Genomic DNA, 13415 nt, shown 5'->3' on the forward strand with positions numbered 1-13415 from the left:
ATTTTGATGTTTTCTATGAAAAACTTCTAATTTTGGATTCCTTAACTTGTGCCCTAAGGGCACAAGATAACAAGACCCATAAATTAAATATATAAGTATATATATTATCGAGTTAGCTCATGAACCAATCGAGTCGAACTATATACAACTCAAGTTCAGCTCATTTGGTTCATGAACCAAGTTCAACGAGTTAATTGTTGAATCGAGTTCCAAACTATTGTCGAGTTGGTTCGGTTCATTGTCATCCCTAGTCCCACTAGTTTTACGTGACTAATTTAATCTACCTTAAGTGCATCAGATAACAATGATAATCAAATTTAGAAATTGCATAATAAGAATAATAGTTACTGAAATAAGAAAGGAATGTAAATAAACTTAGTCTAAGATTTCAAATGCAATGAATCACGAGTACTTGACGAATATGAAGAATGCTTGAAATGAAATCTTCAAAATCATAATTTTAAACTAATTTAAAGTGCTTTGCAATGTAATTAGGAAAGAAAATTAAAGAGGACTAGAAAATTGGATGCTCCTAAACTAAATACAAGTGGGAAATTACAGGGAAGTAAAATAAAAACAAAAATTGTTCTAAACAAAATAGGAAACTCATTAAACCTCTTTTTTTTTTTTTTACGTGAAATACATAGCTACTCACTCAAGTAGCAAAATGAATTGAAGTCTATTCGATTGAGTAATAAATCTGATCTCTTAAGATTTTCAAGTCTTGGATACTCGATCGAGTATAGTATCAAAATTAGTTCTATAGCTACACGATCGAATAGCCCTTGAAAATGGAATACCACATGTGAGAATCTTCTAGTCCTCTATAAAGGACTATCTTTCCCTCGGATTGTGTCCTAAAAGACGCATAAAAACAATAAAGCAAGGCAAACAATACAAAAACAAAGAAAACAACAAAAAAAAAACACTCTAAAAATAAGACAAAATAAGTACTTAGCATAGGTGACAGTAAAACAAAAACCAAAAGCAACCTAAAGTTCATAAACTTCTTTGTAGTAAGTGATCACACAGTTTATTTTGAGTGCGTCCTTATCCAAATGCTCCTTTTGTCCTTCATTTTGCATATATTTTAAGATTTGTCACAATAAAAAGTAACAAATAACATAATTTGTGTGTTGTGTCTATACATAAAAATCATGTCGGCACATTCAAAAAAAAAAAAAAATAATAACACATTTTCTTAGTGGAAAAAACAAAGATAATAATACATGGCAGGTTAGAAAGTAGGCATATTGTGTTTCATATAATTAGGAAATATAGCATATTCTTTACCGTCATCAAAGTACGTAGACCGGGGTGGACCCCTAAGGGACGATAATCAACGGCACCATTTTGTTAGAAGGATCAAAATTATTATTTTTAATGGTTATATACTTTAAAACTTTGATTATAAATGAATCTTTTACAAAATAAATATAAGAAAAATAACATTTAAAAAATTAAACGGACACAATTATATTGATTTGCTCGGAGCATTAAACTTTTTAAGACCGACAGTCTTTATATAATTAGGTTGCACATTTCTGCATAATTTGATTAAAAAAATACAAAAATTAACTTAAAAATAGGGACCAAAAGTACTAATTGAAAATTTTATAGGGACTAAAAGTTGAAGGAAAATTTTAGAGGGACTAAAACGAAAAGTTGATATATTTATAGGGATCAAAAACATATTTAACCCTATCTTTAATGATCGCCTGAACATATTATATTGGGGGTGGCCAATTATAAGATATTGTTAAACACATTAGATTCTTTTCCTGCTCAATTCCACTCATAATTCCACTGTAATTATCAAAAGTTAAAGTACTTCTCTTAAATATTAATTCTACGTGCTCAACTGTAATTGTCAAAAATGAAAGTAAGAACATTTTGAAGGGCAATTATTTGTGGCTCTTGCATTGCGTGACCGTGCGCAGAGGCGGGGCACTTCATGGGATAGGGTGGGTCACGGTCCACCCGAAAAAATTAAAAAATTAACAACTATAGGTCTATTTTGTGAGATTTTATACAATTTTGTGTTAGTTTTAGGTTTCGGTTGATCCAAATTCCTCCAAAGTGGTGTAGTAGCCCACCCAAAAAATTTAAATAATTCAATTACAGATCTATTTTGCAAGACTTTAAACAATTTTTCAACAGTTTTAGTTTTCGGCGGTTTCAAAAGTGGCATACGTGATTTTTGTGATGCTTTTACTTGACATGTTAGCGAAGACTTATAGAACTTCAAATTTGCATGGGTTTCAAATCGTTCGCATATTGTCTTGTTAACTGAAAATACTTTCAGTTAACAGTTGTATTGTACAAAAAAAGTTTCATATTTAGTAGTTGTAAACTATGTAATTATTTAAGTATCCACCCTAGCTTTTTAGTCAAACTCCGTCATTTCAACTCTGTGCTTAATGATTATTACAACTTTAATTTATGTTTATCTATTAAAATTTATTTTAGTGGCCCACCCAAGCTTTATTTTTTTGGCTCCGCCACTGAGTGTTGCTTTCACTTCGGGACTTCGGTTTCGGTACACAGTCTTGTAAGATTTTTGCATGGTTTTGCATTGTAATATTTTATGTATTTTTTGTGATATAATATTTTATCGGTGACAACTCGGGTCCCCATGAAAGAATGGTGGGTAATTTACCTCAACCAATGAACATTCACCTTTTCAGGTGATATCCATATGAACTATCTTGAGTACCCCACCAATAAATTGCTCATTTTCATTAGTTGGTAATTACCCACCATTCTTCAAAGGTACACTGAACATGTATAATTAAAAAGAGAAATATACAGTTAGTGATGGATTATTACCTATAGTGAGTTTCAGCTATATCCGTCATAGTGAGATAATGGCAACATGTATGAACAAGAGTGAAAGCTTCTTGCATTTTAATATTACAATTTACAAACACTCGCCATAAAATAAAATAAAAAATTGAATGCAATAATGATAACTATCATTTATCAACCATGATCTATGAAGTTCATCTGATTAAGAAACACATCATACCTACTTTTTCATTAATATGCATATATTGCGACTTATAGAGTAAATCCAACATGAATCATATAATTCTATCTCAAACGGTAAAGTGAGTTTCCTGAACAAATTCAGCAACCTAAATTCAATTTGTGCAAAAACTTAATAGAGAAATTTGAAACAAAAATTACCATAAAAGCATGCAACCTCATCGGATAAATTACAAGAAACACGTCGTATTTATATTAAGCAGAAACTAGAGTAAAGATGTGTTAAAACACAATACAAAAGTAATAGAATAATAGAAACATCACTATTGAAGAATCAACAAGAGGAACACAATGCACTTAAGTAGCTTGAAGCACAAGATATAGAAACCCTAGGCTAGTTTAGGGTTACTTACAAAGCATAACTAAGGCTTTGTTTGGATTGATGGAATGAGGTGGAAAGGAATGGAATGGAGTGACATGGAACATGATGGGATGCATTCCATCCCATACCACCCTTTTACTCTATTTTTCATTCCTCCCAAATTGGAGGGTACGCAATGGAATGGAATCTCTTAATTAGATAATTACTCATTTACCCTTTTTAATTTTGGTTGTAAGTTTTGTATTCCATTAATTTTCTTCTATTGTGGTCTGCATCTGCTTCGCCACACATAATACATAACACGACAACCTTGTCTCTTCCAGCAAATACATATTTCTTCCCAGCTCTATTTCATTCTAGTTCTAATGAAAATGTTCCAATAATTAAAACAGCCAAATTTGATTATGTTTCTCACGGTTTCTAACTTCTAACTTTTTGAGATTGAATGAAATTCATTTTGTATGATCGTGTTATTACTACGTATAGGGGTGGGCAAAATTAACCAATAACCGAACCGAACCGGTTAACCGAACCGAACCATATCAAAATTAACTGAACCATTTCACAAATTTTTGAACTGAACCATTATTTTGATAACAGTTAATTAACCGAACCGAACCATTAATAACCACAGTTATCCAAACCGAATCGAACCGAACTATAACCATATAACACAATTACACAACACCTCTTATTAATGAAGGATGCAGGATGTCATGTGTTTTGCTTCAAGTGCTAACACAAAGCTTATGATTTCATGTGTTTTGCTTCAAGTGTTGATTTCAGTTTGAGTTTCTATACTGAATTTTCGGATGCAGGATGTCTCTTTTTCTCTAGTTTTATTTGGCTAAATCATTTTAAAAAAACACCAACATATGTGTCAACAAATAATATTTTGTGGTATGTCCTGCTATGAATTATGATGTAAGGTAAGTGAAGCTTGTAGCTTCATGCTTTTCTGCAGAAGGTAGTTGATCTCAGGGGATAATCCGTAGATATGAATTTTCTGAGTATCATATAAAATTACATAGTAGCTGGCTTTATGTGACAACAACTTTTTGAGTTTCTAGCTTTATTTGTTCAAGCTTAGATGATTTATAATTCCTGCAAAATTAACTTTTGAGCTGATTGTATAACTTATATGTATTATGTATAACAATCTGAAACTTGTAGTTTTCGTAAATGAGTTCATCAGCCTATGCTTATCACACAAAGTACTAATTTACTATCAATGGATTACACTTTTTTTTGTGGTGGCCGGGGTTTGAACCCCGGACCTTGCATATTTTATGCATTGTCCATACCAACTGAGTTAAGCTCACGAGGACTCAATGCATTACACTTAATATAACAATAGTGTTTCGAATACCCTGCAATTAAATTTAAAAAGGACAAAAAACACAATTAAATTAGCAAAGAGATAAAAAAAAATACATTTCGGTTCAAAATTTTTGTTTTGGTTCGGTTCGGTTCGGTTAATAGGCAAGCAAACGGTTAACCGAACCATAGCTTTGGTTCAGTTCGTTAGTTCCAAACCTTAAACGGTTCGGTTCGGTTATTCCGAACCATTTCAACACTTAGGTTCGGTTCGGTTCGGTTAATATGGTTAACCGAACCATGCCCACCCTTAACTACGTACCAACAAGTTGTGAGGGAACTAACCGATTAAAAAAAAACGAAAAGAAACAATGATTAAAAATTAAACTTTCATAGTTAACTAACTGGCCTGTAGTGCCTTGCTTCTACTAAAGGCTCGAACACCAATATATTTGATTAATAATATAAGGGTCATGTTAACTTATGCCCCAAGGGCACAAGTTAACATTTCCCATAATATAAGTGCATAATATTAACAAATAAATCTCAAGTTAGATTCATGGTTTTGTAGTGTTTTTATTATAATGTTGTTTTAAATAAGGGTAAAAAGGAAATAAAAAGTTATAATTCGTTCATTTCCGTTCATTTTCCAAACATTGGAATCATAATTTTATATCATTCCATCATAAAATAACCAAACAATGGAATGGAATCATTATTCCGTTCCGCTCCATTCCACTCCAAAGAGCCTAACTTCCTGGTTCGTAGGAATGTTAGGTTCTGATATAGTAATGCTAATACACAATAGCTTGTAGTGTATAAGCAATAACAAACTATATAAGCTCTTTGTAACCACTTTTCATAATAATGGAAAATTCTACATTTCCTTCAATATTCTTTCTCTAGTTTTTCTCTCTTTTACTTCATTTTCTTGTTACTCAATATGATATCTAGAGCCCTTTTGATCAATCTTCCGCAAGCTTTATCAAGCTCCATCAATGACGCCTCGTAACAATGATGTTCTCACCGATCTATCTAGTCCCTACTTTGTTCATCCTAGTGATGGACCCTCTTCTGTCACCGTTTCTCCGATTTTGGATGGTTTAAACTATCACTCCTGGGCTCGTTCCATGTGTACGACCTTGGGAGGAAAGATGAAGCATGAATTTGTTGATGGAACGATTGAACCATTTGATGATGATTTTGATCCTCTGTTTCGACCGTGAAATCGTTGCAACATGGATTGTAAACTCTGTGTCTCCTTCAATTGCACAGTCTATTATCTTCATGGAAGACGCATGTGATGTATGGAATGATTTGAAGGAAAGATTTTCTCAAGGTGATTTGGTAAGAATTTCTGAACCCATGCAAGAAATTTATGCATTGCAACCAAATTCAAAAATTGTTACTGCTTTCTATTCTGAATTGAAGATTTCGTAGGAGGAGCTTGAGATCTATATGCTTGTTCCCAACTGTGTATGTAGAGTATGTTGTTCTTGTGAATTCATGCACAATGCTAGACAAAATCACACTTTGCTCTATGCAATTAGGTTTTTTACTGGTTTGAATGAAAATTTTGCCATGGTTAAGTCTCAGATTCTACTATGGATAAGATCTTCTCTATGGTTTTGCAACATGAAAGACAAGGAAATTTTACTTCACCTAGTGAAGACACAGTTTTAATCATCTATATTGATTCCAGAAAATACAAGGGAAGTAATTATGGTGAATCATACTCTCAAGGGTCTAATTTCAAGAATGGTGTGCGTAGGTGTACTTTTTGTGGTAGAAGTAATCACACTGTGGAAACTTGTTGGAAGAAGCATGAAGTTCCACCACATCTTCAGAAGAATTTTGGTTCTTCTTCATCTTCTAATCATATTGCTCAGGAAGAAGTTCATCATGTTGAGAAGTCTTCATCATGTGTTGATTCTAAAGCAACTACTCCAGCTATCACACATGAGCAATATGAACAATTAATGTCTTTACTTCAGAGTTCATCTCTTAATCAAGGTTCAAATACTGCGCATGTTTCTAATTAGGTTTCTTCTTCCATGTCTATTGGTCCTTCACCATCTGACATGCAAGGTACTAGTTTCATTTCTTCTTTAACTTGTTATAACTTTACTCTAAGTTCTTGGATCATAGATTTAGGAGCTAGTGATCATATCTGTGGCAATCTCAAATGGTTTCATTCTTACAATGAAATCACTCCCATTTACATAAAATTACCTGCATGATATTTTACAATAGCTAAAAAATCTGGAACCATTTTTTCTAATGATTTTATCATTCATGATGTACTATATGTTCATGAATTTCATTTCAATCTTATCTCTGTGTCAAAATTAGGTAGTTTTTGTTAATTGCATTGTGATTTTTAATTGATTTCAGTGTTTGATCCAGGACAAGAAAACTCAGAGGATGATTGGTTCTGGTGATAAAAGATAGGAGTTATAATATCTGAATCTTTCCAATAAGGTGACTTTCTCTGCAAGCAAGAGTATTCCTATCTATGTTCCTTTACCAGACAGTGCCCTATGGCATTTTAGACTAGGTAACCTTTCATTTTCTAGAATGAAGTCTTTACAGTCTTTGTTTCCTTTTGTTCATGTAGATTCTAAAGCAATTTGTGATGTCTGCCACTTTGCTAAACATAGGAAGTTACCTTTTCCTGAGAGTTGTAATAAAGTTGAAAAGCCTTTTGAATTAATACATTTTGATATTTGGGGCCCTATTTCAATTTCTTCTATTCGTAATCATTCATATTTTTTAACTGTTGTTTATGATTTCAGTAGATATACTTGGTTAACTTTGATGAAATCTAAAAGTGAATAGAGTTCATGCTGTATTTATCATGAATATAGTTCCTATCCCCATTTCAAACAATCAAACACCTTATTTATTAGGCTAAAATGCACTTTTGGCCCCCTATGTTTGGCTCCGTAGCAATTTTGGCCCCCTCTTTAAAAAAACCACTTTCCAGCCCCCCAACTTTACCCCCTTTTGCAACTCATAGGCCCCCTTTGATTTTGACCGGGTCAAAGTTCAAGCAGCCACTCAATGGACGTCACGTGGCTAATTTTTGAATTAAAAATAAAAAAATGCCACATATTTTTTAATGAAATTAAATAATTAAAATAAATGAAAAGAAACACCCAAAAATTAAAAGAAAAAAGAAAATAACTCAAAAATTAAAAAAAAAAAACAAAATTCACATATTCATCATCATCCTTCATCCCCCTTATAATAAAAAAAAAAACTCAGAAACACCAAGAAATTCCTATTCTGCAGTAGAATAACCAGACTTAGCAAATTCAAACACCAAAGTATACAAACATATACTTATGCCAGCAAATAAAAAAAGCTGATTGGTGATGAGAAGAAGAAGAACCGATGTTGAATATATAAGAGTGAAAAGGTGAATGATCGTCGAATGTGTGTTGTTTTTTAACATAATTGTTAACTGTGCAAAGGGTGTGTTTTTGTGTCTGTGTATAACCTTTGCATCATCATCATCATCATCGTTCTGCAAAATTCAAATCAAATATGTGAAATTCTTCATAATCATCATCATCATCAACGATGTCGGAGATGGCAAACACAGATCGGGAAATTGAAGCGGCGTTGAATCGTTGAAGGAAATTGAAGCGGTATGGTAACCGATTCGTTTGTGAAGGAAGAGATAAGAGGACATTAACATGGAAGGAAAGCCCATGACATGTCGATTCCATGGATGGAGGAGAGGTTGGTGAATTTTTGAAGTGCGGTGGATTTGGTTTATGGATCAGTGGATTTGATTTAGCGGCAAATTTCTTCGATTGATTTTGAGATGAAAGATGATTCTGTGAGAAGTTGGAGACGCATGGATTTTATTAGATCTTGGAAGAGATTGTCCATGACTGAAGAAGTTGAAGAACCCGCCATTGAAGCAAGTCTGAAGAAGAAGAAGAATGCCGCAACCACTTTTTTGCTTTTTTCTTTTAATTTTTGGGTGTTTTTTTTTAATTTTTTTTAGTTATTTAATTTCATTAAAAAATATGTAGCTTTTTATTTATTTTTAATTCAAAAATTAGCCACGTGGCGTCCATTGAGTGGCCACTTGGCTTTGACTCGGTCAAAATCAGAGGGGGCCTATGAGTTGCAAAATGGGGTAAAATTGAGGGGCTGGAAAGTGATTTATTTTAATAGGGGGCCAAAATTGCTACGGAGCCAAACATAGGGGGCCAAAAGTGCATTTTAGCCTATTTATTAATACATAATCAATAAACTGATTTGCATCAATTAATTTTTTTTGGTTCTTTAGCTTATGCATCAACTCTTCAGGCTAATAGAATCAAACTTGCTTCTAAAGCAAGAAAGTGTGTTTTTCTTGGATATAAGAGTGGTATGAAAGGAGTCATTCTTCTTGATATTCAGTCAAAATAGATATTTGTCTCCAGAAGTGTCACTCATCATGAATGTATTTTCCCTATAAACCAAGCCCTTCAAATGCATCATGGGAAAATCACACAAATATAGCCTCTACATATGATACTAACCCTGTCATAGACAACTCCCCGCCTTCTGAGGTTGTGTCAAACCCACCATGTTCTCCTACTCCTCACTGTACCAACGAACACAACCCTTCTACTTCTGCTAATGTCCTTCCTCCTTCCACATCACCAATTATTCACAAATCAATCAGAGTCAAGTCTGCTCCAGGTTATTTGAAAGATTACATATGCAATAACTCTTCCAATTTATCATCAAAATCAGTCAACTTGGGTATTTCTTATCCAACTACTTCTTTTCATTCTTTAGATCATTTATCTTCATCACATAAAGCTTTTTCTATTTCTATCACTCAAAGTACTGAGCCTACAACCTATAAAGAAGCTTGTCAGTCTGAACATTGGTTAAAGGCTATGAATAATGAATTAAAGTATTTAACTGATAACCGTACCTGGTCCATTGTGGATTAACCACCTAATGTGAAGCCTATTGGAAGTAAATGGGTGTATAAAGTGAAACATAAAGGAGATGGCTCCATTAAAAGGTACAAAGCTAGATTAGTAGCTAAAGGCTACAACCAAATTGAAGGTTTAAATTTTTTTGATACCTTATCTCCTGTTGCTAATGCTTTCCTTCATGGAGATTTGCAATAGGATGTCTTCATGAGCATACCAGAAGGAGTTCATAGTTTTCCTGGGAAAGTATGTAAATTGCAGAAAAGCCTTTTTGGCTTGAAACAAGCTAGTAGAAAATGGTATGAAAAGTTGACTACATTACTACTTCATGAAGGATATTCACAATCCAGCTCTGATTACTCTTTATTCACTCTTCAACATAACAATGATTTCACAACTATCCTAGTATATGTTGATGACATTATATTAGCTGGCACTTCTCTCACTGGATTTCGGAGAATCAAGTCTATCCTAGATGCTTAGTTCAAAATTAAAGACTTAGGGATTCTCAAATACTTCTTAGGGTTAGAGGTTTCTCACTCTAAAGAAGGTATCTCCATATCCCAAAGAAAATATTATCTTGATCCGCTTGAATCTTCTGGTCTTTTAGGTTCTAAGCATGCATCAACACCTTTAGATACTTCAATCAAATTACATCAAGACACAAGCAAACCTTTTGAAGATGTGTCTTGCTACAAGAGGTTGATTGGTAGATTATTGTATCTAAATACTACTAGACCAGACATTTCTTTAGCTACTCAGCAATTGAGTCAGTTCTTAAATGCTCCTACTGTAACACATTCCAAAGCTGCTTCTAGGATATTGAGATATCATAAGAATAATCCCGGCCTTGGTCTCTTCTTCCCTAGAACTTCAGAAGCTCAATTACTTGGATATGTTGATGCAAATTGGGCAGACTGTGTAGATTCCAGAAGATCAACAACTGGATTTTGTTTCTTTTTAGGATCTTCCCTCATATCTTGGAGAGCTAAAAAGCAAGCAACTGTTTCCAGATCTTCATCAGAGGCTGAGTATAGAGTTCTCTCCAGTGCTACCTGTGAACTTCAGTGGTTATTGTATCTTCTGAAGGATTTGAACATCAAGTGTAGCAAGCAGCCTGTTTTACACTGTGACAGTCAAAGCGCAAAACACATAGCTTCTAATCCAATTTTTCATGAAAGAACAAAGCACTTGGAGATAGACTGTCATTTGGTTAGAGAGAAAATCCAAAAGGGAATGCTTAGATTCCTTCCTATCTCAACACATGAGCAACTAGCTGATTTCCTAACAAAACCTTTAGCTACTCCAAAGTTCAATCAATTCATTTCCAAGCTTGGAATGATAAACATTTATCATGGTCAAGCTTGTGGGAGGATGTTAAAACACAATACAAAAGTAATAGAAACATCACTATTGAATAATCAACAAGAGGAACAATGCACTTAAGTAGCTTGCAGCACAAGATGTAGAAACCCTAGGCTAGTTTAGGGCTAGGTACAAAGCATAACTAACTTCCTGGTTTGTAGGAATGTTAGGTTATGATATAGTAATGCTAATACACAATAGCTTGTAGTGTATAAGCAATAAGAAACTATATAAGCTCTTTGTAACCACTTTTCATAATAATGGAAAATTCTACATTTCATTCAATATTCTTTCTCTAGTTTTTCTCTGTTTTACTTCATTTTCTTGTTACTCAATAAGATGTGAGGTCAATATTCCCATGACCAAAGATCATGTACTCACTAACCAAATTAACTCTTAGAAGCAGATAATTGCACTCTTGTTTATCTTTTGCACAAAGAGAAGGTCTCAATAGCCACATCCAAAGTAAGAAAATCTGAACTTGTGCAAAAACTTATTGCATAGAGGCTACACTAAGGCATGATATTAAGCTTCACTATACTCTATACTTCAAACTCCCTTGAACATAGTCTATTAACTGCGATTCAATTAAAACAACAAATTATTTTGTGTTGCAAACACATTATCATTGCCCAAATTTAAACTTCGCACTAATCCAAATGTCTCTAATCGAGTAAAGTCTCAAGTCGCCAAAACATCATCAAAATTTATTCAATATTCTTTGACTGCCACGGTAGAATCAAGCAAGACAAAAATTTAGCATGGTTCACTAAATCAAAACAAATTGATGTGAAAGCTTTAATACAATTTATTTCAATGGTTAACAAATGATTGATTACATCATTGGAATTACAATTAAAGTACAATCGGAAAAACTACATGAAAATCACAGCACAATTGGAAAAAATACATAACAATTAAAGCCCATATTACCAAAAGAGATAATAGGAGTATTACGGTGGGAGTATTCTTTATGCATGAATACTGAACACGTAACATTATTTTAGGGAAATAAAGTTGTCACACAATGACTCAAATATATTACTTTTATATACTTGCTGGTAGGCCTCACTTGCAAGCTGATAAAGGAGCACCACAAAGGCATTTATTATGATCAAACGAACTCTTTGCAAACTTGCTCAATCCAGTAGGGATGGCACCACACAGCTGGTTAAAGCTAACATTAAACTGCAAAAGAGACGGTAGGGAGCCGAGCGACGCTGGAATAACACCGGATAGCTTGTTGTTCGACAAATCAACCTCTTCTAGCCTCTTCAACTTGCCCAAAAAGGAAGGGATTGGTCCACTAAGGCTGTTGGAGCCAAGATCGAGATTTGTTAGTCTTTTGAGTTTGCTGAAAGAGTTAGGAATTGGCCCAGTTACTTTCGGCATTTCGGCCAATGAGAGGAAGTCAAGATAAGGGAGGTCGCCAAACTCCGCTGGAAGTGTACCGGAAAGACCCCCGCCACGGCCGAATGTGACACTGGTGATTCGGCCCGGTCTGGGTTTTCCGCATCCGACGAAGTCCCAGTCCATACAACAGTTCGTACTGTTGTCCCAGATGGAGAGGTGGCCGTTGGGGCCGCCGAAATGGTCTCTGATTTTGAGGAGAGTGGCTTTGTCATTGTCATCGCAGAATAACTCATCATCCATAGCATTTGATGTGAAGAAGTAGATGGAAGAAAGGAAGAGGAGTGTTAAGTGGAGTAGGAGAAACATGTTTGGAGGAGTCTTCATCTTAATTTTGGAGTTTTTTTCTTAAGTTGAGAAAATAAGAAGAGGTGGTTTAAGCTTGTATTGAGATAGTACTCAAGTTTGGGTGATAAGTATGATTTTAAGCTTTGCTATTTATAGAAATCGTAGCAGCCAGGATGTATATCTGTTTTAAAGAAAGTTGGTCAAACAAAGAGGCTTAGAATAATGAGATATTACCCTTTGAAGGTATCATAAACAGAGATGTATACTTCAACCAATGCATCCAAACCCACGTCTGGTTTTATTGAAAAACTGGGGGACGTATGTTGTTCCTAATTAAGTCCATAGACTTTATATAAACTATCTAATTAAGGCTGTGTTTGGTAACCTATAGCTTATAAGCTTGTTTTGATAGAATGAGATGTGTTTGGTAAAAAGCTTTTCTCACTAGCTTATAGCGTTTTTTAAGAAGCTAATCCAAGTAGCTTTTAAGCTTGTAGCTTGTAGTTTTTCACATTTTATTCCATTTTTAACCTTTAATATTATTTTTTATTCAAAAAAACTACCCACGTAATGTTTTTTTTTTTTTTTTTACGGTTTGCTTTAAGTTGGTATCTATTTGATTTTTTTTTTGTTCCTGTTAGTTGAAATATTGTTCAAGATTTGATGTTTTTATACGGTCTCTTTCTATTAAATTCATATTTAAATATTTATTTATT

The 13415-nt window shown here is 33.9% G+C and overlaps 1 protein-coding gene across 1 annotated transcript; it reads right to left on the minus strand.

The window, feature by feature from the left end:
• Positions 1 to 11785: 11785 nt before the first annotated feature.
• Positions 11786 to 12827, minus strand: LOC146905005 (polygalacturonase inhibitor 1-like). The gene has a single exon (XM_085725214.1). It carries the CDS (start codon positions 12736 to 12738, stop codon positions 12070 to 12072), a length of 669 nt encoding a protein of 222 aa, XP_085581340.1. The 5' UTR covers positions 12739 to 12827; the 3' UTR covers positions 11786 to 12069.
• Between the last annotated feature and the right edge of the window lie 588 nt (positions 12828 to 13415).

The sequence above is a fragment of the Medicago sativa genome, chromosome 7 (assembly GCF_051527215.1).
Source record: "Medicago sativa cultivar Bolivia chromosome 7, Bolivia_mono, whole genome shotgun sequence".
In the NCBI taxonomy this organism is placed as follows: Eukaryota; Viridiplantae; Streptophyta; class Magnoliopsida; order Fabales; family Fabaceae; genus Medicago; species Medicago sativa.